The sequence below is a fragment of the Meleagris gallopavo genome, chromosome 2 (genome assembly GCF_905368555.1).
Source record: "Meleagris gallopavo chromosome 2, MGAL_WU_HG_1.1, whole genome shotgun sequence".
Lineage (NCBI taxonomy): Eukaryota > Metazoa > Chordata > Aves > Galliformes > Phasianidae > Meleagris > Meleagris gallopavo.
In genome coordinates this window covers 57,023,477-57,050,285 of record NC_139405.1, presented here as the reverse complement: position 1 = coordinate 57,050,285, position 26,809 = coordinate 57,023,477, and the positions used below count along the sequence as shown (strand labels likewise).

The following is a 26,809-nucleotide window of genomic DNA, read 5'->3' as shown; positions in this document are numbered from 1 at the left end:
ACCAGATAAAGGTATGATATAAGAAGTGTATAAAACCTATGAGCTGCTGTCATGAGTAGCTTCCTATTTTTTATTTTTTTACAGAATGCTGTCAGTCTTGTCTATGATAGCAATAGAGCTGTAGTGGAAATAAGAGCTTGATATCCTACGTAGTGATGATATGTACACTTGACTTGGTGCCATTATGCTTTTTTAAACAGATAAATTACTTTTGTCTACAGGTGTTAGATCTTGTGGCACCGGAAGAAAGAGAAAACTGCAAATTACTTTTCAGCGTGCAGGAGCAGACACTGGGACTAGGATTTGTTTGTGAAAGCATGGGCATCTTGTCCCAGTTTAGATACCGTAAGAGGTTTCAGATGCTGGCAAGTGGCTGGCAAAGAGAGTCTAAGGAGAATCTGACCACTTGTAGAAGGCAATTAAAGGCCAGATAGAAAATCCCATTAGATAATGTTTATGCTAACATTGTACACAGAAGACTTTAAAAGGACTTGAATCTGTTCTGCAGAAACCTTGTAGTTAAGATTTGTGATGCTGCAATCTGATGGATGTGGGAAGACATCCCAAATATGCCATTGCTGTGAGGATTCAGGGAGGTTCTTCCTGGTGTGTGTTTACCAGCAGAGTCTTTGTACTGTTTCCTGCGCTGTGCCTGCCTTATGTTGTTCAAGTAGTAATGAATAGTAATCAATAACGTAATAATTACCAATCTTCTTAGAAGGTTCATATGCATCTCTTTATTTTAAAACGTGCACACATTCTTGGTCCACTAGAAATTGAAGGCATTGAGTTAGTGCTTTTCTTTTAAAATAAGAATAAAGTAAGGAGAAATTTCAGTTTTTTTCCCTTACTAACACATCACCCACACAATCCATGGGTAATTAGGTTCTTAATAAGTGGATTGTAGATTGCACGGAGAGGTGAAATGCTGACAGTGCTAGTGAATGAAACTGCTGAACAGATGTTTGGCACAGCTGTTACCCTACCCACTAGTTTTAGTAGTCTTCATTTTGTGGAGTTGGTGAGAATAAGCATTGTTCTCAATTTCCTTCTTGGGACTACAGTCTGACAGTACAGAAATTTTGTTCTTCTGTTCAGCTCCTAATAGCCTCTGTTTGACACACAGTTCAGTACCTGCACTATCACTATATTTGTAGCCTCTTCTCATCTCAGTGTACCCCAGAAGGAGCAGATGAGGTGAACTTGATGGCTGACCACAGTAGTGAAATATTCAGACTATACTGGCTGGTCTCCTTGTATAGATGTAATTACATTATCCTAGCAGAACTTTATTGTAAGATCAGTGGTTTTAAACTTCGTGTTTTTGCTTGGCTACTTTTCCTTAAAAATCAAATGGTTTTTTTTCTTTCTTTCTTTTCTTTTTTTCTTTCTTTTTTATTTTTCTTGCACAGCCAGCCAAATGAGATGGGTATCTCATAACAAAGAGCTGCTTGTAACCTTTCATCTACAGTACTGACAGAGCATGTTTGTGTATCACTCAGTATTCTTATTTTGATCTTTTGGTGATAGAAATATTACAAAGAGCGTTTGGTTCTTTTTGAAAATAATTCAATAAGCAGAAGATGTGGAAAGGGAGGATGACTTTCCTTTAAGTCATCGTATCTATTTTTTCCTGTTTCATGCTGGGAAGGTTTGTTGTAACTAAAAAAGTGTGCCAAAGAAGCGTGGAGCCACCTAACCCAAACTGAGCACCTGAGGATTTTGTCATCTTCAGTGAAATGCAGTCATCCAGCAGAGAGTTTGGGGAAAGTAATGCCAAAACAGACTTGTGGGAAATGAAGCTGTGCACTGCCTTTATGTGCACAGCCGCTGAGAGTTGTTAGAAGGAATGTTAGGCAGTTGTCGCTTCACTCTGTGGTGTCCGTTCTGATAAACATCTCATTATTTGTATCCCACTGGAGTTGTACTCAATTATTCTTTTTATTTTCCTCCAATTAATTTAAGTAGAATCAAAGGGCATTTTTTTCCTACATTTTTGTTTCATTTCTATCCCACTGAGCTTCACAATGGTACTCTTACTGATTCTGAGGAATGAGGATTTGATTGTTTCCACTTCAGATGCAAGCTCTAACCAAGCAGATCTTAGAAATCACAAGAGATGGATGATGTAGTGTAAGTTATTCTCACTGCCACTAGTTTAAAGGCAGAGAACTCAAGAAGAAAAGTCTCCTTTTATGACTTTATTTTTTTCTTCTTAGCTGTTTCACAAAGACCATTGGGCATCCCAGTGATGTCGTTTGAAAACCCTTGAGTAAAAAGCATTAATATTTGAGCATTTTGAAACTGCATATTTCCATAAATTCACTCTGGCTGTGAAAGGGGAAGGTCATTTTCAATGAAAGTTTGATGCAGTTGGGCACTAACGTCCTATGACTGGTAGGAATTGGTTAGCAGCTTTTAATTCTTTAATTCCAAGCAGGAGAGGTTTCCACTTTGATACCTTTGACTTATGCTTGGATCTGTGGCATCAGTTTAGGGAGCAGATATGAATTTGAAATAAGTGGTTTAGTGATTTACAATGATGGTAGCATAACTTCCCCACTAATGGGAGAGGGGGAACTCCAAAGGTCATTTTGATTGTTTTTTTTTTTTTTTTTTTTTCCTTAACCATCAAAGCAGATTAATTAGGAGGCAGTTAAGAACCTTTACTTGGTCTTGATGAATTTGGTGTGATAGCGATAGCAGTAATAGAATTTGATTTTTTTTGTTTTCAGATTTTACTTCTGAGTGTATCTGAATAAATGGTTGCACTTATCTGTAATCAGCAGCCCATTGTTGAAGAACAAATTTATATCTAATTAATTTTATCATTTACATTTTGCTATGTATTGAATTGAAAAAGAGTGCTGTTACTTGTACCGTAACTTGCCCATCCATCTAGTTGTACGTGTAAAATTGCAATTGGAAGCACTAGTATTTTTTCTCTCCTTTGTGTAACTCAAAATAATGAAGGCAAAAGGGAATGTTATAATTTAAAACAAACAAAAGAAATACCGATCAATTTTGATTTGCCATTACTTGAAAGCCATCTATTTGCAATTTATTAGAATTCTGTGTGTGAGAAACAGCAGGTAAATGAATAGCTCTCAGAGCTGCTAGAACGTTATACTATTTTCCTATGTACTGGAAAACTCATAATTAAGAACTTACTTTGTGTCAGCAAGGCTTTATCCTCATACAAGTTGGCAGGATTGTCATGGAATTGCATACTAGCCCAGCAGTTGGCTTGATCCAGTTACCAATTTTTTTCTGTATCTTCCTGTCTCTGCATGGATACATGCACAGATACAGTCTATCTTTCTCTCTTGCTCAGATAGGAAATTCGGCTTATATTGGCACTCCAGAGAAATGTAGCTTTAATGTATTACTTTCTGAAGAGGGAAGAGAGTAGCACCGTGTGTTGGGGCAGCATTCTACTGCAGCAAAGAAGCTTTCCTAATGTAGTGTTACTTGGAACAGGCAGTGTATGCAACTTGGTTGCTACAGCTTTTTTGCATTATCTTGTGCTACACACACAGCATATACGGTGTCGGGCTACTTTCTGGTCTTGGAATAAGATATGCACCAAGGAACCACACTGTCCTGTAGACATGGTTGCCATGGTAGGATTGTTTGAGGTCAACTGAATAAACCTGATACCACGTGCGAGATTTGGCAGATGTGTACTTTGTACTATAAATCATAGAATCATTTAGGTTGGAAGGGGCCTGCATGACAGCGTATTTAACAGTTGACTTGTTTCACCTGAGGTATGACTATATTTCTGTAGGAATAAGAAAGCAAGCAAGGGATGAGGTAAGGAGGAAAAAATAAAAGAAGAGAAAAAGTGAATGTCAAAAGAGAAGGAAAAAATGAAGGCAGAAAAATTGAGATAATAAGTAGCATATTTAAAGGTTAACATTGCTAGATTCAATGATGTAGATGGAAATAGGCTCAAATAAAGAATAGAAAATTACAAACAGAATATATGGTGGTGTTTCTTTTCTGATGCATTCATGTCTTGACTCTGAAATGAACTGAAAATGAAGAAATTGTATGTTGAAGGTGCATTTTAAATGATTTATATTTTTCTTCATTGTGTATCAAAATATATTGATCTACAAAAATGACAATAAACAGTTATTGCAGAAGATGTGCTTAAGCTAATTTAATCAAACTATGAAGATGCTGAAGGATTTAAAGGGCAAGATGTGTTGGGAGTGGCTGAGGTCCCTCAGTTTGCTCAGCCCAGAGCAGAGGAGGCTGACGGGCCTCATGGTGGCTGCAGCTCTTCACAAGGGTAGCAAAGGGCAGTGCTGATCTCTGCTCTCTGGTGACAGTGATAGGACCCAAGAGAGTGGCATGGAGCTGTGTTAGGGGAGGATCAAGGTGTCAGGATGGGAGTTAGGAAGAGGTTCTTCACCAGAAGGTGATTGGGCACTGGAATAGGCTACCCAGGGTACCAGACACTGCCCCAAGTGTTAGAGTTCATGAAGCATTTAGAAAATGCTCTCAAGCATAGGGTTTCAATTTTGGATGGTCCTGTGTGGAGCTGGGAGTTGAGCACGACATTCCAACTCCAAATATTTTGTGATTCAGTGATTAAAAGAAAGATAGCCGGGGAGTACAGTATGTTTATCAAGACAGGAACTACTAAGTAACGGCATTTTACTCTGTTTTTGTTAGTTAGGTGAGCTGTTATTTCCTTTTGCAATCAAACAAATGCCTGGAACTCAAAAGTTGCTACCATGCAAATCTGTGTAATCTGTTTCTGTCTCACAGAGGATTAATGAGCACAATAAGAACAATGGGGACTTTCTTCAAAATGGTGAAAAATTAAATGGTATTTATTTGAAGGGAGTGCTTAGCTACCATACTTGCACAGATTTTTGTTTCCAGTATGGTTTTTCCAGGTCTGTATTAGAAAAATATTGATACATAGGCCCATTCTCTGCCTTGAGGCCAGTCAGAGTGATCTGGTTATTTTCATTATGTTTGGATATACAAAATGCTTAGAATTGGTGGAACATCTCGAGGCACCACACTCCCAAATGGATTATGAGGAATTTGCTAAACAAGTTCAAACTTTCACACAAAACACATTTCTAACTGACAGTTCCTTTGTGTCACAATAATCAATGTTGTAATAGTACCCTAGTAAAAAATGACCAACAAATATTAATAGTAATGACATTCAGAGGCTTAGCAGACAGTTCAGAAACTTCTAGAATGGTAGAATTTCTTAATGTCAATTTGGTACCAAAGTTCTTTCCCCAGATCCTTCTTAGAACCGCTGCAAAATATTTGCTTGCTCTTTGACAGGCAGGAAATAAATCTATTTCCAAATTATTTTGTGTATTGTATTCTGAATTTATTTCCATTCTTCTTCCAATTCAATTTTATTCTCCTGGGACACGGCCTCATGAGCTAGTGCCCATGGAAGAATAACTGCTGGATCCTACATATGCTGATGGAACATAGTTCAATAGGCTATACAATATTAGAAAGACAAGTCACTGTTTTCCAAACCAAGTTTACAAACAATACAGCTACCAATGAAATTACAGAGGAAGCATTTATTTGTTAAGAACAACCAATGCTGTGTTTTGCAGAACTCCAGTTTGTAGTTTTACATTGTCCTCTGGCTGTGGAGTTAATAGAAGTGATGGAGAATGGCTTATAGCTAAGACAGAGGTTTCTTTTCATCTTAGCTCCTGATATAGTGACATTTTTTATTCAGAATTTTTTTTCTTGTGAAACCTGGAGATTCTGATGAGGTGTCATTGTATACATTATGTAATTACTGTAAAAGAAGTGCAATTATCACAGTCAGGATTAAATTATGGGAGGCTGAGCCCAGATGGAGTAGATGGAGTAGCTTTCCATTAATTTTTTCACCAGGGTATTCCTACGCTGCCTTCAAAGCATACAAATGTTTTACTATTGTGCTTTGTGACGTGACTTTGTGATGTGTGAAGTTCATTACTTTTCTTGCCTTCTCCAAAGAATTTTGAAAATACTCAACCTTTGTTTTTATGGTCATTTTTTGTCAGTGTACACTGTGCTAGATGTTTACTCTGTGACAGAGAAGGCAGAGTCCAAGAGGAGCACCTGGAGAAGATAATCTGCAATCCTTTCTTACAAGATTTATATTTAGTACTAGATTATTCTAATTGTTATTGTACAGTGTTTTGAATAAAGCTTGGCATGCATGGTTTTCAGATTTGAGTTAAGGAGGATATTTTCAGCTCAGAATATTGGATGCTGTGGAAACAGCCTAACACTTGCTTAATATCCAGTGAGAAGCTAGTATCAGCATCAACCACAGGTTAAATATGTTAAACCTTGTTGAAATGATGGACTTCAAAGTTGAGTTCTAAGCTTTATTTCCTAATTCAGTAATTCTTCCTTTACAGTTGAAGAAGCATCTACTGGGGAAAATGGGGAAGGCAAGGAAAAAAGGAGAGAGCTCCACTAGTGCAAGCTGTGAAATCAGATGGGGAGAAAAGTTGGTAAAACCAGAGTCAGGGTAGGCACTGGTGTTGTGGAAAGTTTCATTTGGAGGATTTTTCTGATGAGTCATTTGTTCTGGAATTAGCTGAGGATGTTGCGCTTCAACATGAGACTCTGTTGGGGAAACCCAAGTGGCTGAAATCCTTCCAGTACTTTTTTCTTTTCTTTTAGTTTAGACATGCTTATTGGAGGTCTGAGTACTGTTTGTTGTACAGATTCATCCATTGTTTTATATTAATAATCTTGTTGCTGTGTTGTGCCTAACTGCATGGATTAGATCCAGTTGCCCACATTCAGTAGCTCTGTGCGGTACAGAAAGCTCATAGAAACTGACATAAACTATTACACTTTCTTTGCCTTACATAAAAAACTTATGTAGTCAGACAGTTCATTTTTTGGCAGCTTCAGGACTGAGAATATGGTGATGCTATGAGGACAGAACTGTAGATGTAGGGGAAGATAGGTCCAATACAACCACAGACTTTATTTTCTAGGGGTAAGCCCACATTCACAAATAATGTAGACAAGCAGCTGGGAGACTTCTTTCTTATTTGAGTAGCTGGAATTATGAGAAGTGGTTTTACTATGTCACTTCCAGCCACTTACTATGTGGCTGGAAATGCATGTGGCATTAATATCGTAGAACTGTTCCCTTTAGAAAATTCAATTTCAATTTAGAAGAGAAGGATGTGGAGGGGTAATACTCAGGTCTTCAGTAGTGACAGCAAAGATTTTGACACATAGCAGTAATTAAAAAAAAAAAAAAAAAAAAAAAAAAAAGCCCTAGGAAAGAGGTCTGGTCTGCTTTTTATGGCTATTAAGTCATCATGATCAAATTGTAAAAACAAAAAATATGAGCTGCAGTGGAAATCTGAGAATTAGACCACGAAACCATCCTGGATTTCATCGAACCCCTAAAGATAATGACTTCATGTTGTAGCTATGGGAGAATGATAAAATTGTAGCTGATAAATGGCTCATGTTAATCATTTTTTATTTGGCTTGTGTTTTGGGATACTTTGTTGTCAACCTTTTAGAATTGCTCCTTCTCAGTATGGGTTTTGTTTGTTTTGGCTAAGACTAGCTGACATAGTGCTGCAAATCTCTATTCTGTCTAAATAGTTCATGAACAGGGAGCATTAAAGAAAATATGACTATGTAGCCAAGCTAGTATTGCATAACTTGAATGTGTCTGAATTTACTATTGCTATTCTGGCTCATCTGATGATATTTTCCATTTTTCTCAAGAAAAAGTGGCTTTTCCTTATATATATTCTCTTGTGAGGAGAATGGGGGGGTTTAGGGAACTGTTTCTCCTTGTTTTGTAAGAAATAAAAGTAGATGAAGTAGTGAATCCAAACCACCCCCCCCTGTATTGTGTAGATATGGACAAGACATCAGTGTGTATTACAACATGTAAGAGTCTTGTGAGCATAATGTTGCATGAAGTGCTTGATAATAGCTGACTTTGTTCCTCTCTGAAATAATCCTTTAAACACTTGAGATTTTCCATGTCCCTACAATGCTCTGTCCTGTATCTATATAATAAGAGGTATATCCCCTCCTCTTTTGCTTCACTTCTCCTTTTTGTTCTTTTGCTACTAAGAGAAGCAAATGCATGGGGAAATAAATGCTGGCCTTCTGTGTGACTCCTACATAGTTAATGTATAAAGCTTTATAACTTACATCAGTCAGCAAATACATAAGAAAATTGCTTTTCTGCTATCATTGTTCACATTTCTGTCAGTCTGAATCTTTAATTTTAATGGAGTGTTAGTGTACCAAGTCACAAAAATGTTGGAAGGTTGGATAACACACTGAGAACTGGATGATGCAAGTTAGTAATGATCTTTTCCTGCTGTAATCTCTAGAACTCCATAGAAGGACTGAATACTTGTTTGGCTGCTGTTGCTGCGGTGGTGTGGTGAGATCCTAACCATGTGAATTGAAAGGCAGAATTCCCATATATTTTGACAAGGTTAGGATTTAATTCTGTGTGTTAGGTACTCATGGTCCTAGTGAATACAGTGTACTGGTTTTTACATGGCCCAAAAATGTCAAAGATGCTTTCTGTGAGTCATGCCTTCATGACACAAGTAAGACAAAACAGCTTTCTGGAGCTAAAAGGGTTTTAATTCAAAGCCATGAGAATCCGTTTCCACTAATCACTTGCCATCTTGAAAACCCCTAAAGCCTTTTGGAATGTATTTTCTGCAAAGACAAATTTGTGTGACAGTGTTATTTTTGTTGTTGTTTTAATGTTTTAAAATCCATATGTTTACAAACATCTTTTAAATTTCTAAATGATGTATCTAACATGCCTGGCTGGAATAATAGTAAAGATTATTTTCATCTACCTTCTTTGATTATAGTAGAATATTATGAATGGTTAAGTAAATTAATCAATGTATTAAATAGATTATTTTTATTTTCTTATTTGTGATACTCAAACTTGTAATGGCAGTGTAATGGAGAAGATGTCCTGGATTGTATGAGACAAATTTTTTTTAGAGAACTTTTAGAAGTGATATGAAAGACTGTCTGAAGCCACTAAATCTCAGAAGGTCAGATGTTCATTTGGCAAAGAGCTGCCCATTCATGAAAGTCTCTATCCCCTACCTCAAAATAGCAGAAAAATCTCAGTAACATTTTGATCCCAGTCAGCTTAAGCAATAAGTTGTAGGAGAGAGTGTAGAAATGTTCAGATAATTTACTTTCCTTCTTCTGCTTCTGTCCCATCTGTCGGGACGGAAGCACTGGAATTTTTTTCCCCTCTCTGACATGACCTGCTGCTTCACATGTTAAGAGGCTGTGAGGTAAGAGGTCTGTGCTAACAAGGCTTCTCTCAGAATGCGCTCTGATAGCTATTAGCTACATTTTGGAGTAAACCTATTAAGTCACTTTATCTGCTCAGTAGTGTTCATTGATCCAGAAAAAAAGCCCTTCCTCCCCAGTTTGGATGCAAAAAGAGGTGACAGAGTGTGCACATGTCCATTCCCACAGTGTCACTAGGCACTGGCTGAGGTCTTCATTGTCTCTGCCACAGGTAAGAATTTCAGCAGCTGCCTAGGTGGATTTGTGTTGGCTGTGAGTATGGTGGTTGGGATTCATTAGGCTTAAACTGTGGTCTTGTAGAAAACAGGTTTAGAAAAAAAGAGTTGTTTAAGCAGAATAAGCTGTTGCATTCCTGTGCTGAACAGTTTGTACTGTTAATGTAATTGAAGCACCAGTATTAAATTCACAGTGCATTTCTGAGCTGTTTTAAATGTGATGCTGTATACCTAAGCCTTATACAGAGTATATAGAAATAAGATGTTCAAATCATAGTGGTCTCACTACAGAAACAGAGGCATAAGAATATCAGATGATGAGGGTGTTGTTCTTGCCTTGTGGAGAGGTAAGCTGTGTCTTTGGACAGCTTGCCTGATTCTGCCTTCCCAAAAGTTCACAGCCACCTCATTCATTTATTATTTTTATTCCTTTGGAAAATATGGTCTCTAGTGTCTTTTCCCTCCATTTCCTTTCTGCAAAATGGAGGTATTTCTATAAGAGACTTATCAGTCATAAATACTCATGAGGGTTTTTTGAGACCTTTGAATGAAAAGTGCTACAGAAAATCAAATCAATATTATGCATGCTGACTGAGAAGAGCTCTGTGAATATTGATGCCTGAACAGAGTTTAGCATTAGATACTGTCTTCGTGCATCAAACTGTATTGGAAATCAAAATATTTTAACAAAAATTAACAATTGAAATTGGTTACATTTTTAATAGTGAGAAGATTTAATTCTTAAAGTGCCTTCTAGGAGCTGAGTTGTCTCTTTAAAAAAAAAAAAAAAAAAAATCAATGCTATCTTTCTGGAAGATCTAACTCCAGGAGAAGTTATAGGCTTGATACAGAAATTAGAGTTGAATATCCTTAGTTATGTATGCAGCATACTGACAGCAGTGATCTTTCCTGGCCATGAGTATGTTTATTTTTTGTGGAGCAGTCGTATATTTGTGCTTAAATGATACTTTTTCATCAAAGCTATTATTTTAAATTGATTATTTAAATTCATTATTTAGTCAAACATAATGGCTTAATGTTTATTTTAGGCAAAAATTTCCACCTGTATCGGTAAATAGATGTTGGAGAGACTGATATTGAAGAGAGAATGCTGCTCTTCTGTGTGTAGCTCCTTGGATAAAACTTAGATTGCACAAGCTTGGTATAGTGAATGGAACAAATATGGCTGAGTAGTTTTGAAGTTCTCCAGATACACCACACCATGCCTTTAGGGCATTATTTATACATGGCAAAAGTTAAGTTGATGCTGGCAAGCCTGCCTGACAAAATGTGGTTCTCCATTGTGATGCCTGAGATAATATGGGCACCAGACATGGGATGACTTTCACAAGTGAACTCTGGATGAACTGTTCCAGATATGAGGCTGGATAATTTCTGCAAACCCTGTCGAGTCAGAGACAACTGTCACACTACAAATTTACATTTAATGTGCAGTGCTTCATACCAGCAACTTCGTAATATTTTTGATAACTCAAAGATTTGAATCGTCTTCGGCACACAACTGTACATTTCAGTACTCTCTAAACTGTTTATAAGTTGAAATAGAAATCTTTCTTTTATCTTCCTTTGCATCCTGTAGGAAAATTAATGGATATTGCATTCCTGATTGAACATTGGCGTGAACCCTGCACTGAGCAGGACCTTGAACTAGATGACTACTGAAGGCATTGTCCAGCCTAAATTATTCTATAATTCAGTGATTTAAATGATTTAAGAAGTGTATTTGCTTTCTATGTGAATAAGTCTACACCCTTCAGAGACATGTAGTTAGACATAAATATAGCTGGAGCCTTTCTAAAAGGAATCTGTGAGCACTTTGAGTGGCTGTGGAGATGAGGTTTGCTGTCTGTATCTCACTTCTGTGAAGGTTACGACTTCCACCCTGTGAAATGGAGCTTCTGCCTGCATTCCCGGTTATGTTAGCTCAGCAGTTTGGGAGTAACTGAACCTTATTTCTCCTTGGAATCAAAGGAATGATAGCCCAGCAGTGTGCACTCCTCTTGTGTCTTAAAGCCTCTTGTATGTGCTGTAATAATGTTTTTATGCCTAGTGTTACCGAAAGTGCAAGTCCATCAGGGCTACTAACTGATAGATTTTTGACGTAAAATTACAAGTCTCCATGTTTGCAGAAAAATAATTTTGACATGCTTATGGGATAGTTAACCAGTTGGAAAAGTCTCCAACTGATACTTGCTGTTAGTACTAAGGATAATTATTGTGTTGTATATTTGCTGGGTTAGATCAAAGTGTGCGGTATCTCACTTTATGTTCATTGATCATAGAATCATAGAACAATTTGGTTTGGAAGGGACCTCAAGGATCATCAGGCTCCAGCTCGCCTGCCACAGGGCTGCTAGCCTCTAGATCTAGTACTAGATCAGATTGCTCAGGGCTCCATCCACCCTGGCCTTGACTACTTCCATTGACAGGGCATCCACAACCTCTCTGGGCAACTTGTTCCAGCATCTCACTGGTCTTTCAGTAAAAAAAAAAAAAAAAAAAAAAAAAAAAAAAAAAAAAAGTCCCCCTGACAAATAATCTCAATCTCCCTTCCTTTAGTTTAAAACAATTCCCCTATCATATCACTGTCTATCTATATACTATCTATGTAAAAAGTTGTTTTCCCTCCTGTTTATAATTTCCCTTTGGACACTGGAAAGCCGTAATGAGGCCTCACCTCAGCCTTCTCTTTTCCAGGTCAGTGATTGTTTCAGTATTTCTTGTTCATGGGAGAATTAATTCCAAAAACTACTGGATCAGGAAATGTCAAGCCATCATGGTTCATTCTCATACCTAGCCCATAGCTAAAAGATCTGCATAGTTTTAAGCACTATAATTTGCAGGTTTGATTATCTTTCAAAGCAAAACATTTGTAATTATTAAGCTCTTCCTATGTTAAATTTCATCTTTCTTGTGAACTGAAGGCATCAGTGAAGGGTGAAGGTAGAAGAAAAATATTGAAGAAGGATCACATCTTTAGTAGATATCCTTGAAAAATATCTGCAGAGAGACTACAAGAATTGCCAAAGAATGACAAATTTTTGTAACTGTTTTTTCATTCTAGTGTTCAGGGAAAGGAAAGCAAGACATATTCTGTGTGCATTTTTTTTTTCCCCCAGTGGACTATGGGAGATTTCATTATGCTCAGTTTGACTTTAACTACAAAAGCTGTTCATCTGGAGTAAATGTAACTGCAATGACTGTTAACAATTGCTCCGTTTTACATTGAAGTGTTGAGAGCAGAGAAAAGTGGGAGGCTTTATGGAGAGAACATCAAGCAGCCTTGATGTGGAGACTCAATTTTTCATAATGATTTAAAAATGGACATTCTAGTTTAACATAGTTTTCCTGAAAATCTAAGAATTTATGTTTAATACATGTAGTTTAAATATTTTGATAACTGTACATTCTGATCTTTCACTTATCTGTTAGTAAATTGCTAGGCTTTGCTGTCAAAGATACTTGGACTTATACACTTGCCCCAAAACTAAGTTAATATCAAATAATTAGGGAATAGCAAGTGGAAAGCAGTGGAGCATAAAGATCTTTCCTGAGAACTGTTCACTCTATGTCCAGCTTAACCACATGGGTTTTATAAGGATTTTCTCAATCATGCTGAGACATGCTGACAGATAACTCCCATTGAATGAATGTGGATAAGCACAGGATTTCAGAATGTGAGAACAGACATAAGGAGTGACTTATCTTGCACTTCCTTTAGGATGCAGCTTCCTCAGACAAATGGCTGGGCTTGATACCAGCATGTGAAAGGTAGGACTATTAGTTTTCATAAGAGCCCTTCATTTAATAGCTGGCTGTGCAAAATGTGGTTGGTTCTGTCTACACATTGTGATGTCAGACATTTTATTTATCTGCTGAACTTGCATCATGCCATCTGGAGAAAATACCACCTCTGCAAGAAGAAATATAAAAGAGATGTTTTATCCATGGCAGTAGGACTCTACCTGCTTGTTGTTGTTGTTTGTTTTTGTAAGCTGTAGTTCAGAGTTCAGATTACGGCACCTCATTGCATGATGTAATTGTGCCCAGAGGCTGCAATTCTGGTTTGTAATGAAAGGGGAAAAGACTTATGATCTGCTCAAAAAATGTTGGTTCTCTATTCAAAGGCCTGACAACAGAGACTGTCTGATGATTGTTGTAAAGTATATGCTAATTATAAACCCAAATGTTTGGTAATACATGCTAATTTTATCTGTAAAACTTCTAGTTTTATCTGAACATTAGGATTTAGTCATTAATTTTCATTTATTGAAATCTTCACATTCATTGATTATTAATATAAAGTACATTTTATTTATTTCTACTTCTATAAAAGCTATAGTACCATTCACCTATAGCAGGCATTAATTAAGTACGATGTCTTTAGCATTTGTATATACTGATGTTTATCAGCCAACCAATCTGTTCAGTACTATGCTGTGTGAAACCCTTCAGGTCTTGGTACAGAAAACTGAGTCATGGCAAGTAGAAGCAGGGGAAGCTAAGGAGAAGAGTGAGAACCCATACTGAGCTAGTAATATTATTAAGTCTTTGTTCTCCCTGTAATAAAAAGTTGTTTTACTTGCATTTTTAAGGTGTTCTACTTTATGCTGCATATATTTAGTGGACTTTAGAGTTTGCTTTATCTTAAGGTTGCTTTGGATGAGCACCTTATCATCGGTCTTAAGCAGAACACTTCTCTGGGAACATCAGGCAATGTGTGGCTTTCATCATATACCTCAGAATATCATTCTAACAATTAATATTTTAGAGTGACTTTGATTTAAAAAAAAAAAAAAAAAGTCACAGGAATTTTCCTGGTTTCTCTATGGAAGTGAGGAACTTACCAGCCCTATTTCCAAGAACTTGAATATGCATGCTAACGCAGAAAAGTAACCTTCTAATGAGAGCTCAGGTTTTGTTTTAAAGGAGGTCTGGAAGCAAGCCAAAGTAAAGCTTGTAGTTTACAGGAGCATATGACAAGCCTAGGTTAAAAGGATATTCAAGGAAAATATTTTTCTCTGTGATCGCACTATACTTAACTGCAGTCAGCTTGCTGAGCATGAAAATATATTACTGGTCCCTTCCAACCCAAGCTGTTCTATGATTCTATGATACATCTTTTTAACTAATGTTGAAGATTGACTTTTCAGGATAGTCATTGCACTGTAGGAGAAAGTGAAAATGTAGGGAGAGTTCAGGGGAACTACAGATATGTTCCGTTCTTGTGGAGAATGTGCACAGATGTGTCTTTAGGAAGAAAAGGGGTTGTTCTCTGCAATCACCAGAACTTGAATGAAAGGCAGTATTGAGTTCTTCTTTATTTACTTATTTTTTTAGAATTGAACTTTTCAGGAAAATTGAAAGTATTGAGGAAAAAAAAATAATGTATTTAAGGCTTAAGAAACAAATACTTCTACTTGAGGTATGGACTGCTGTTTCTTTGTTTTTTTTCATCGTGTAGTGCTGATTAATGAATAAGCTCATAGGTGCTATTGTGCCTGTGGATTACCTGCTGCTAATAACTTCATGGCTAAATCATTTTCATAAGTTAAAAATGGTAGAAACTTTACACAGTACTACTTATAAACATATTTATTCAATTTTTTTGTTCAAGTGTCTCCTTTTGACTCATTCTGTCTTGTGAAAGTTGTCATTCTTTCAAATAAAATACCAACTTAGAAACATCATATAGCTCGTCTGTTTTGTTGATAAGCAAAACCATATGAAATTTTGCATATGATTAGATCTGCCAGTTTCCATGGAATGACAGAACTTTTCCCCACCATTCAAACACTAGAATAGAAAACTGTAGTATTTTGGGCTCACTTCTGCAAATTCTTGCCAGTTCTAACAGCCTTTCATCACATAAAATCACTCTGATTTTAAAGGAGGCAATTCCAGGAATTTAGGCTCACTAAAGGCATTCTCCCTCTGTCAGTAATGAACAAATTCCAAAATCCAAATTGTAAGACTGTAATTTTATTTTACATACAGTGTGCAGTAACTCTGAAGAATTTACTGTAATAGTTCTATGACCTCAAAATGAAGAAGAAAGCTACTGCAGGTAAGTAGACATTTACAAATTAGGCTCTCTGTAGAAGTTTATGCTAAATTTGTAAACATAAAGCATTCTTTTGTCACTATAGAAATAATAATTTCAGTTCCATAACTCCTTTGGGTACATTAAAATGAGTCTTTTACTTTTCAGGGTTATGAAAGATCAGCATTTTTAAGTTCCACAGCAATTATCATTGTATTCTTTAATAAGCCAATTTAATGCTGAAGCACGAATGTTTAAAAATGAATAACAAGAATGGATCTCTTAGGGTTTGGAATGGACAGCCTCCAAAGACTCCTAAGCTTATAAATAATAAACCCTAGTAGAAGTTATTTTGAAAAGGCAGCAAGGCAAACATCAGGCATTACTGACAAGGGAAAAAAAAAAAATTGAATCACATATCACATTCTGATCCCATTTGAACTGATGACAGCTTCCTGTTGCTTGAACTTAAAGTTTAACCTTTTGTCAAGTACTTTCAGAGCGCATGTGGGCATTCAGAATTGCTAAGACAGATGATTGAAAGTTATACAGAACTTACAAAACATAGTTGGTAGACAGATGGAAAATCTGGAGAAGAATGTTAACCCTAGCACTTACTAGCTGCTCTATCTCTTCCTCGCTAAATTCTTCTCCCAACTTAGGTCAATACATTTAACAGATCAATAACTAGATGGCTAAACAAAGCATGAGCTTCTTCAACTTATAGCATGCCTTGTCTTACCTTTGTGTTTTGTTTGTGATAAATAAGATGGGTTGCTTTACTATTCTGTTCCAAAATTCTCAGCAATGTTACAGGGAAAGGTGACCTCCTCTCAGTATGGATTAGGTTTTTTAAAATGGAAGGCATAGTATGGGGCATGTGAGAAGATGTTACTTGATGTTACTTAAGCAATGTTGATATGACTGCAGGATTGAAGACATCTATATACTAGCTTTAAGCAAACTGTTAAGGAATGTTAAGAGTGGCCATTCCCACAGGTCTCATCCCACAGGTCTCCATCCCAGACCAATGGACATGGCTGCTGCTTTCTCTTTTGCAGGTTCCACCACTAGCGAGGCTAAATGCTTACCCCTGGGACATGCACTTAAACACCTCCAGTCATACAGACTTTTGTAGGCAGAGTGCTGCTTTCAGCAATTAGACGTTGATGTAAGAGCCAAGTCCCAAATCCCTATGATTCTTCCTCCTTTTGGCTGGTAGAGACTGACTTACCTAAATCCTCTCACCTATCCCCCCAGTTGCTGGCACTTCATCCTTGACTGGATAAAGTTAAATGGAGGAGATGCTTTTGTTCTATTTCACTGATCTCCTCTTGACTGTCAAGCACAGATCAGAAGCATGGGAAACATTATAGTGGTTACAATGCTAATTGATGCCAACTTCAAGCATTTTTGGCATAACAGATCTCTATCTCAGATCTTACATTTCTTCCACTAAAATTGGCATCCAGAATAGTTCATCTCCTAAATAGGAAAAAAAATGAAATTCAAATAAAATAAATGGAGGAAGTACATAGCACAGATATGACAGACAGGATTAGTGGCACACAGATCCAAGTACAGAGAGTTATGGGGAAAGGTGAAGTGTGTAGAGGTCCAACTGTCTCCTAAAGAACTAACAAAGAAACATGGCAGTATGATTTGGAAGATCCTTGGCAACTAAGTGAGAGGCGGTCAGACCCTTCTTGAGGAAGGAGGGAGAGGTTGGCAGATGTTAATGAGAAGATGGCATCTAGGGAAGTGAAGGATAGGGAATGATGTAAGAAAACACCACCTTCTACAAAAGCATCAAAAGGCATTCAAAGGAAACATCTGAAATGCTGAATGTCTTGTTTTTGAGCCTTTTCAAGGATTTTATAATCTGTGAGTATAATCAGCATTATGTACTATGCGTTACAAGATGTATTTTTCTTAAGAAGTTTAGAAGGCATCTGTACTAACAGTAAGTATTCATGTAAGTGGCACTGCTCAATTTTACTTGAGCTGTTTGTAATACAAATATTAAGGGCTCCAGAGTGATTTCTTATGAGCTACTGTAATATTCCTGCATTGAATGGAATGTAAATCACAGCAGAATTTCTTCTATGGTATAGTTATATCCTGTACTGGTCACAGCAACAGCATCTAGCCTCAACCAGAAAAGTATTGATTATGTTAAAGAACTAAATTTTGTTCACATCTTATTAATATCTTTGTTAAAGGGGAGTTTTGTTTAGAGACTGTTTCTTTGCTGAGTTGGATTTTTTTCCTCATCTCAGTAGATAACCTGAGAGAATGTGTATGGCTTGAGATACAGCTGTGGATTTTTACAATAGTAGGATGCAGATGTTCTGTATTTGAATTTATTTGCAGATGTAACTATTTTGATAAGCAGCATTCAGAAACTTTACATTGTTGCCTAAGTGTTTTTTCGCAAATGTGGAATGGAATCTTGAATTCTGAGACATTGTCGAAAATAATAAATCAGGTGTGATTGTTTATTCACTAACACAGATTAATTGAATAATAAGCAAACAATGTGTACATTTGTTGTTGCTCAGTATAAATTTTAAAAGTCCTGTGAACAACAGGGAAAAAAGTCTTTTTAGAGATAGATATTATCTCCTTTTTTTTCACTGACTTTCAGGGCTAGCCTAAGGTTAATATGTGGCTGCTTTATTCTAGTGAGTAGAGGCTTCATACTGGGCTTTTCATTACCTCTGATTTCTTCTAATTTTCACTTTTCATTTTTCTGATTAGGTATGCTCATATCTTAATTTGTTATAGTACTTTCCACATTTTCATGCATATGAAACATCATCTTGGCTGAAGAAAATTGTCTATCTCAGGCACTGCCAAGGGTTTCCTAGCAGGGAGTATAGGGAGCACATGATTCAATCATAGGCAGCATGGAGGACTTGGACCCATCTGTGTGGAAGATCTGCTTCTTAGCACAAGTGTGACTGTTTAAGACATCTGGCTGTTAGAATAACAGATTGCTGGGAAGATTTAAGGAGATACTTGGTGGAGACGTGGAGAGCGATTAGACCAGCTTGAGCAATGACTTTCAGTAGCAGTCCATCAAGGCCTTAAAAGTTTTGGAGATCTGAGCATACTATGGGATGAGGACAATGGGATTTGGCCATGAGAAGTTACCTTTCCACTAAAACTGTAACTAGTTTTATTTTTAAAAGTCAGTCATTTTGTCTCCTGAGTTTATAATTGTGGTTTTCAGCATGTGATTATTGGTCTGCAAGGGGAGTAGAAAGAACAGGCTATGAACACGTTCTAAGATATTCATGAATGATGAATAAGAAAACAAATTCTAGAGGAGGTTGCATTGGAAAAAATTTAGGCATCTAAAAACATTAGAAGTTCAAAAATCACTGATCTGGAATCTGAATATCTTGATAACTGAATTACAGGTGCTCAGGCTTTCCTCTTCTTTGCCTTAGTCTTTCCTAAGCAGTTTAGCTTTTGAAAATGGAATTTGTTATTTGCCTTTTGTCTGGCAACCGTGTAACCAACTTCCTCTCCCCATGATGTGTTGCAGGCTAAAAATTTCAGATCACCTAGAGCCAAAGTGCACAGCACATTGTAATGTTGATCCCTGGAAATTTATAGGCCAATCCTGTACCAATTATTATAGTAGTTTTGCTACTGCTTTCAATTGAAGGTCATTTAGAATTGTTATCATTCTATGCTGACCTCAGTTCTAAGTGATATTTTATTTGTTAACATTTATCCCATGTCAAGTATTTGCAGTTATACACAGGGTATTTTATACAAATTGAAGTAACTTTCATAATCGGAAAGCTAAATATTGTTACTAGTGTCAAAGGTGGGAAATGGAGGTATCAGTTATAGTTGGGGTAGGTACAGGGGACATCTGCCAGTGCCAGGGATATTTGTGATGAAGCATGGGGAGAAAGTTAGCAATTGTGGGATCGTGAATTTAACCATAGCCTTTCACCTGTGTCTGGAGATGGCATCTGTTTCCTCCATCTGTTCTATTCCTCTGCTTATCATCCCACATATGATCCCAGGCTGGAAGCTCAAAACAAGGAACAAAAAGAACTTTAATGGAGTTTCAATTAATAGTGTTCTGAAGTCCCCATGCAGCAGGTGGAGTTTCAGTGGGCACATATGGCCTTCTCTGAAGGGGAGGAAAATGCAGGCTGCCATAAACTTTAATATCCTGTGAGGAAGCTTTCCTTAGCAACATTCTATCTAGGATAGGATGGTGTATTGTTTGACGTAGAATTGTAGTGAAAATAAAGTTTAGAAAGTCAATTTCCCTTAAAGAATATCCATTTGGTAGAGCTTTCTGATTTGAAGTAGCATTGCAGCTTCTGCTTAAAATTCCAGTCTCCATAAAACCCAGCAAACAGGAATATGCAAAAATTTTGGCAACCAGGAGTAGCTTACAGTGAGAGAACAATGAGATACATTAAGGGAAAATAACTGGTCACTGCCATAAATATCTTCAGCACTTCTAATAAATCTACTGTATTTGGGCAGCAACTTTCCAGTTCTTGGCAAGCTTGTAGGATGTTCTGTAGTAAAGACAAGAATTTGGAAAACCTCAGGGAGCAATCTTTGCTGCAATCTGTGACAGGTGGTAATACATGCATCTGAAAATGGTTTATGTATTGTAAAAACGTTTCTGAAGAGCAACATGATCCAGGAAGAGCAAAATCACATTTCATAAAAACAGTTAATTTTTCTTAACCAGACAAATGTCAGTTCTGTGCAACGTTTTTCTTTCATTCGACAAAGTTGTGTGATTTATAACATGAGTCATTCCTACATGCAATATTTTGGTTAAAAAAGTCACTTTTACGTGTGAAACATTTCACTCAGACTCAGTGTTGACAATAATATGAAAGAAGAGCTGCTGTAGTGTTTCTTTTCATCATCTTTTTATTTAATCATTGTCACAAATTTGTAATGAGGTGAAACTAAAATAGAGTGCACCTCATGTATATTAAACAGCATCATTGCTAATTAATGCTATTTGACAAAAAAGGTGGTTTAGTTGTTTGGTTTTTTTAAAGCAACTGTATGAGTGTCCATACTAAATTCAGGGAGTGGTTTTTGGTTTAAATTAATGGCAACTGAAAAACAAAATCTGAAGCAGCCAAAATAGTTTTGGTGTTCTGAAAATGAAATTTTTTTTTTTTCCTCTCAAAAGGATGATATCCAAATTCAGCCTGAAAATAGCTATGTGGGTGGCTCTGAAAGTAATACTTCTTATTTCCATGGAAACTACAACAGATACAAAAGAGCACAATAACACTATTTGCAAGAGCAAATTCTCAGCTACAAGACACTTTTTCAACATAGTCACCACGATTAGCCATGGATTTTCACCAGTGATGAACAAGAGCCTGTGTGCTGCACTCATAAGGGTCTATATGGCTGTTCAGAACAGAGCATTGGTGACAGCAACATAAAAGACAAGCCAAGATGCTTCACTGACCGCCTCACTGTGCTCACATCCACTCTTTGGTCTTCATTAACACTCAGCAAATGTTGATCAATTTATGGGTGCCATTGTTTCTGTATGGAGGAATTCCGGTTTGTTTCATATGTACTTCTATGTCAGTTGCCATTTTGTCAGACTGCCCTTCTGTTACAATATGTAATGGAATATTGGCAGGAAGGTTCACCCTCTTCCGCCATACCACCGACATCCTCCTCTGATGTCCTGGGCCCACATAATAAAATAGGAGGCATTATTTTTAGAGCAGTTCTCATATTTTTAAACTGGTGATAAGACACAAAAAATCTTTTGTTTGACACAGAAATAGTTTAGGTTGATTATGATTTTGATGAGAAAGCTGAAAGTTATTTATATAAAAGTCCAAATACATTCTATATTGCTATGTTTACAGGATCACTGCAGGGCTGCTGTGCCTAAAGTTTTCCAGCATAAAGGCAACTAAAAATTCAGAATGCTGCAGTGTGTTGCATGTGTTGCTGAATGTCCTCTAAAATAGCCATATTTTGCTTTTGAAAAACTGTACCACTGTTAAAAAAATTCATTCCTGCATGCCTCTTGTTTTTCATTACCTGTGTTGTCCGCATTTTTTGTAGTTTCCAAGTTACAACAGCATGTGTGAAAGGAATGATTCAAAATACACACAAAATAAACTTCCACAAGTGAAGGTGTTTGGCCTTGATAGGGTCGATGCAAATTTTGCAACTGATGTTAATAGTTAGAATTTTACCCAGTAGTGTCGCAGCCATTTTAGTTCTTGTGAGTAAGTCATCCCATCTAATTTATTATTTTCAATAATACCTCAGAATTCAAGATTTCATTCCACAAATATGGAATGGAAAAATACTTAGGTGATAATGTGAAATGTCTCTGAATGCTATTTAAAACAATTAGAAATTGAGCTAAGAAAAACCTTTGTTCCCTATTGAGAGAGTACATTTGTAAATATATTTTCTCAGTATCCAAGAGATCTCATCATCAGTGTCTTTTGACCACAGGGTAGTTATTTGGTATTCATAGCCCTACTTCATGGTAGATGAAAAACTTTATATCCTTTAACATCATTTTGTATTCTTTACACATTCAAGATTTAAATAAAAGCTAATCATATTTTTATATGTACTTAGAAAAGTAGGATTGGGCTTCTAATTGTAGAGTATTTCTCTTTCTAATTTAATTTAAATAAATTGTTGTAAGCACAATCCTATCAGACATTTCCAGATCAAAATTTACTTGCCTTACTAATGCAGAATTCCTGTTGAAAACTCTGCACTGAGTAAGAGTAGCATTTGCTTAACCATAAATCTTTGAAAAATGTTCTAATTCACAGCAGGTGAGTTCAGAGATAAGAAAAAGATAAAAATTGTGCCTATTACTTTGCCTTCTATTTGGAGATAATTAAGTTCAGAGAAACTGAAACAACATCAGCTATATTACAGGGTGCCCTCCACACCAGAAAATGAAATTAATCAGTTGTTGCCATATTAAGTTAAAATGAATTACATGCAGAGAAACCCTGTACTTCCATTAGTCACGTCAAGATGCAAATATGAAGATATATATCTTCACATAAATGTTCACAGATAAACAAAATAATTAAATTCACTGCTGTTATGCAACGTATTTTCTCTTAAGTACCTGTTATTTGATTTATGAGAGCACACAGTAGGTTCTTTATCTGTATTTAGGCTATGTTGATAAGAGAATTTAATTTTTGTTAATCTGAGGCATCTGGACTCAGGCAGTCACTCAAGAAAATGTATGTGTTTATGTTTAATGCAAAGAGTCCATCTAAATCTCTCTGTCTGAAGATTTATTTTAGTTTTAATAATGTTCTCCTGAGAGTACAGTTCTGATGACAGGACTTTGCAAATATCAGTCAGAATGATTCCAGTGATGCCAGTTTTGTCCAATGATTAGGAACTGAACGTAAGTTTTATTTTTTATTTATTGAAAGGATTTAACTAATTCATGTCATTCTGAGTTTTTGCTTCATTTTTTTAGATACTTCTAGCAACAGAAAACACGTAAAAAGCACCCATTAATTTATTATAAGTGATTCACAATTTAATTGATTTATTATTCTATTGTCAACTTGAAGGAATGCAAAATGGGAAGGAGTGCATTGCTACATTATAGTGGTAGTGATGTACATAATCAGCTGTGAAATCCTGCACTGCCTGTTGACAACAAAGAATCATGTTCAGCTTGTCTGCCCCATAGTTTACAGTCTAGCATAGGTGTATACATCTACTTTTCTTTTGTGCTGATGTATGGCAACTGGTAGTGGAAGAGACAGAAGACTCTAAGAAACAGGATTTAGAATGGCAGTGGGAACATTTTCATAAGAACTGTTCCCATAAAGGACAAAATTATTGGAAGAAACTACTGGAAAGACTGGTCCTCAGATGTAACGGACATGTAAGAGAACACAAGATGAACATATACAAATTGATGAGTAAAAGGAGAGAAAGATGTGGGGCTTAATTAGGGGAAGGTCAGGTTAGGCAGGAAAAGGTTCTACCCCAAGAGGGTGATTGGGCACTGGCACAGGCTCTGAAAGGCACTGATCATGGCCCCGATCTGCCAGAGTTCAAGGAACATTTGGACAATGCTCTTAGGCATAGGGTTTGAATTTTGAGTGGTCCTATGTGGAGCCAGGAACTGGACTCAAAATTCCTCGTGGGTCCCTTCCAATGAGATATTCTTACAGAAGATCTATGAGATAGCCTTGAGAGTGTTTTCTCTTCACCTACATGAGATTTAGACTACAGTAAACAAATAACAACTAGTCAAAGGAAACTATACTTCATATTTCAAGTTTAAAATAAAAAACTTTGTAAGCTTCAAAAGATCAGATAAATACTGAGGGTATTTCTAGCAGTTACAGTGAATATTAAAACAAAGTCACTTTATGTTATAAGAAAGATAACTAGGGAGAAATTTGTTTTCTGTTGTTTGTATGCATTGCAACTCCCAGCGCAGGGCTTCTTGCAAGTGCTGCTACGTGATAGGCAGAAGTTATGAGTTTTGCATGCTGCTGCTATAATTCACCAGTGTGGTTTTCAAAAATAAAGTTTAGGGAAATTATCAAGATTCTATCTGCATTATAGTCAAGTTGCTACAGATTTATCTGTTACAACTGGACAATTGTCCTGAACGTGGATTTTGTGAGTTTTTATACAGCAGATATATATGCTTTCATTATGTTATTATCAACTTGTAGTCTGGAATATAAAATATTGTGTATTCTCTGTTATGAAGGAATCAGGTGCTCATGGTTAGAGAAAGACTTCGAGCTATTTAGTGTTTGTTGAAGATAGCTATGTATGTTAGCTGAGTAAAAATGTCTTCAGGATTTGGAAAGACTAGCCTTGTTTTTGTCTCTATGTAATCGTAGTTAATCATAGTTGTTAAACATGTTAAATAGTTTCAAAAGATAACTGAGCTGACAATGAGGAAAATACAGGGCAGTGTGGAGAAAAATCAAAGTCCCAAACAACCCAGAAATCAGCAAAAGGAAACAGATGGAAAATGTAGCCCTGTTTCAACTGTGCATGACAGGATCAAGAGTTTTCCACAAATGTCCTCATCAATTAGTAAAAAAATAAATTGCAGAAACTGTGGAAATTTTAATTCCTTCAGTCCAGCTGAAAAAACCACTCCCATTCAACAGCACTTGCTTATGTGAGCTCCTTAGCATCTCTGAGTAGATCTTTTATACAAAAAATGTCAGCAGGATTTCTCAGGGAAAGCAATAGGAAATTATTAGGATCCAATCCAATCCTGATTTCCTGCTGTATTGGCATCAGTCTGCAAATTATGGAGGATATTGCTTCCACCTAGCAATGCAGGGAGCATTTTAGCTTGTAATGCTGGCAAGGTCAGCTTCAATATTCAGATTCTTGACGTTCAGTATGCATTTAAATGTATTGGTGGATCAATCAATGAAGTGCTCAGAGAATTTAGAAAATGATGAATCTGTCCTGCTTAATACCATTGAGAATTTAGAAAAAAATCATAACAAATTATTTCATTAGAGAGAGAAACAGCAGTGAGCTATCTGAATATCAGGTACAGCGTGTCTCAAAAATGTAGTTGGGTTCAACTGTCTCAGAAAATGTGGCACAAAAACAAATAAGGACAAACTGTCCAGGAATAAAATGGAGCTGGAAGCAAGGAGAGTATTTCTAGATGTAAGGTCAGAGTGTTCCCAGTGGGAGGATTGGAAAAAAATACTTTACTTTTAAAATGGAGGTAGTAGAATAATTAAAAGATACTATAAAATGATATTGATTTTAATGTAATGAACTTGAGATCTTTTCTGGTCTTGAACATTTTAAAACAACACCTGGTGCTATCTTTGTCATCAGTAAAGGAACTAAATTACTTGTTTTCTGTCTAGATTTTAGTTTGACTGTAGGAGCAGCATTGGAGAGAAATTTTAAAAGAGTTGAGGAAACATTTTCATTTAATTGAAAAGAGTTTGTGTTGTAGAAGTGTTCTACTTGACATGGTACTAAGCATGAGTTTCATTTTAATTTTGTGTGGAAAAAGAAACACAATTAATGGTTACTGAGCAGTTGAATATTAAGTGTGAAGCGATCCTTATGAAGAAGACAGTGTCTAGGGGCCAGCTTGAATATTTCAGCAAAGCAGCCTCAGTAAGGAAAAATAAACAAAGCCTTATTTGTTTATTTTCCTTTTGTTTAAACAGATAAAAACTAAATCTAATATGCTCTACTGTATCTCTTGTGTAATCATTTGTATGACAATAGAAAGATTCATAGTTTTGAATTTTCATATATTTCAATGTTTCTGTTACTAAGCATGTTAATGATATCGATGCCAACTCACCAGGATGAATATTCACCTGACAGATAGCTTGTGAAGAAACTATTGCTGCTGATCATACTTCACAGTAATATTTGATAATACCATTTTCCAAGAACATTTATGATTTATTAGTCTTTTTTCCTTCCTTCGTAATTTTCTAGAGAATTCTTCAGAATTTCAGAGATGGTGTATGGATTGCAAGGAAAAGTGTTGTTGAAAACTGAAAGACCTTTCAATTAGACTGGGCCAGTATGAAAAGGAGTGATAAATCTTTAATAGTCACTTTGCTAATCCTTTCTGAATTAATGAAGTTTCCTTACATGCACAAACATGCATCCTGTGTTTTGTTGTTACATAAAGCCTATTCCAATTTAAAGGAGGAATTTTTAAATTTAGGCATAATTCAGCATATTTTGAATCTACTTTTAGTTCACCACTCTGGACTGCTGAAATACATACTGAAAGCTAGAAAAAAATTGTCTAAAATAATGACAGCATCACCTTAAAAGCATATTATTAAAGCAAACAATACAGCTGACATATAGTTCTTTAAACGGTTTAAAAAGGTTTTCCACCTTTTTCTATTAACAAAGACTGATAGAGGGTAAAGCCCTACAGCCCAGATCAATAGATAGCAAGATATGAGTTCATCAACTGAAAGCTTACCTGAAGTTTTATGAACCAGTTCTTTGTAAAACTGATAAGCGTGAAGAAGGCAGGGTTGAGGAAAGGATAGCTGTCTAGGGGAACAGTTAGAACTTAATTACTTAGCGATTAGTAAATAGGAATTTGAGGGTAGCATTGTAGGGTCAGAGCAAAGGAGCTGTGGCCCACTTAATAGAT

The 26,809-nt window shown here is 36.4% G+C and overlaps 2 protein-coding genes across 5 annotated transcripts in view; one reads left to right on the top strand and one right to left on the bottom strand.

Moving 5' to 3' along the window:
* TMEM200A (transmembrane protein 200A) overlaps positions 1 to 26,809 on the top strand; it is a 52,331-nt gene that overhangs the window by 2,188 nt on the left and 23,334 nt on the right. For 2 of the 4 annotated variants that reach the window (XM_085217312.1, XM_085217310.1), the window contains exon 2: positions 15,582 to 15,651. The exons of the other annotated variants lie outside the window; for them this stretch is intronic. The gene's annotated coding sequence lies outside the window, so the exon portion shown is untranslated. The remainder of the gene's footprint in view (positions 1 to 15,581; positions 15,652 to 26,809) is intronic. 4 annotated transcript variants of the gene reach the window in all.
* LOC146544991 (uncharacterized) overlaps positions 1 to 26,809 on the bottom strand; it is a 33,204-nt gene that overhangs the window by 5,945 nt on the left and 450 nt on the right. The window contains exon 2 of the mRNA XM_085218434.1: positions 26,633 to 26,706. Within this exon, the coding sequence (XP_085074560.1) occupies positions 26,633 to 26,706 (74 nt within the window). The remainder of the gene's footprint in view (positions 1 to 26,632; positions 26,707 to 26,809) is intronic.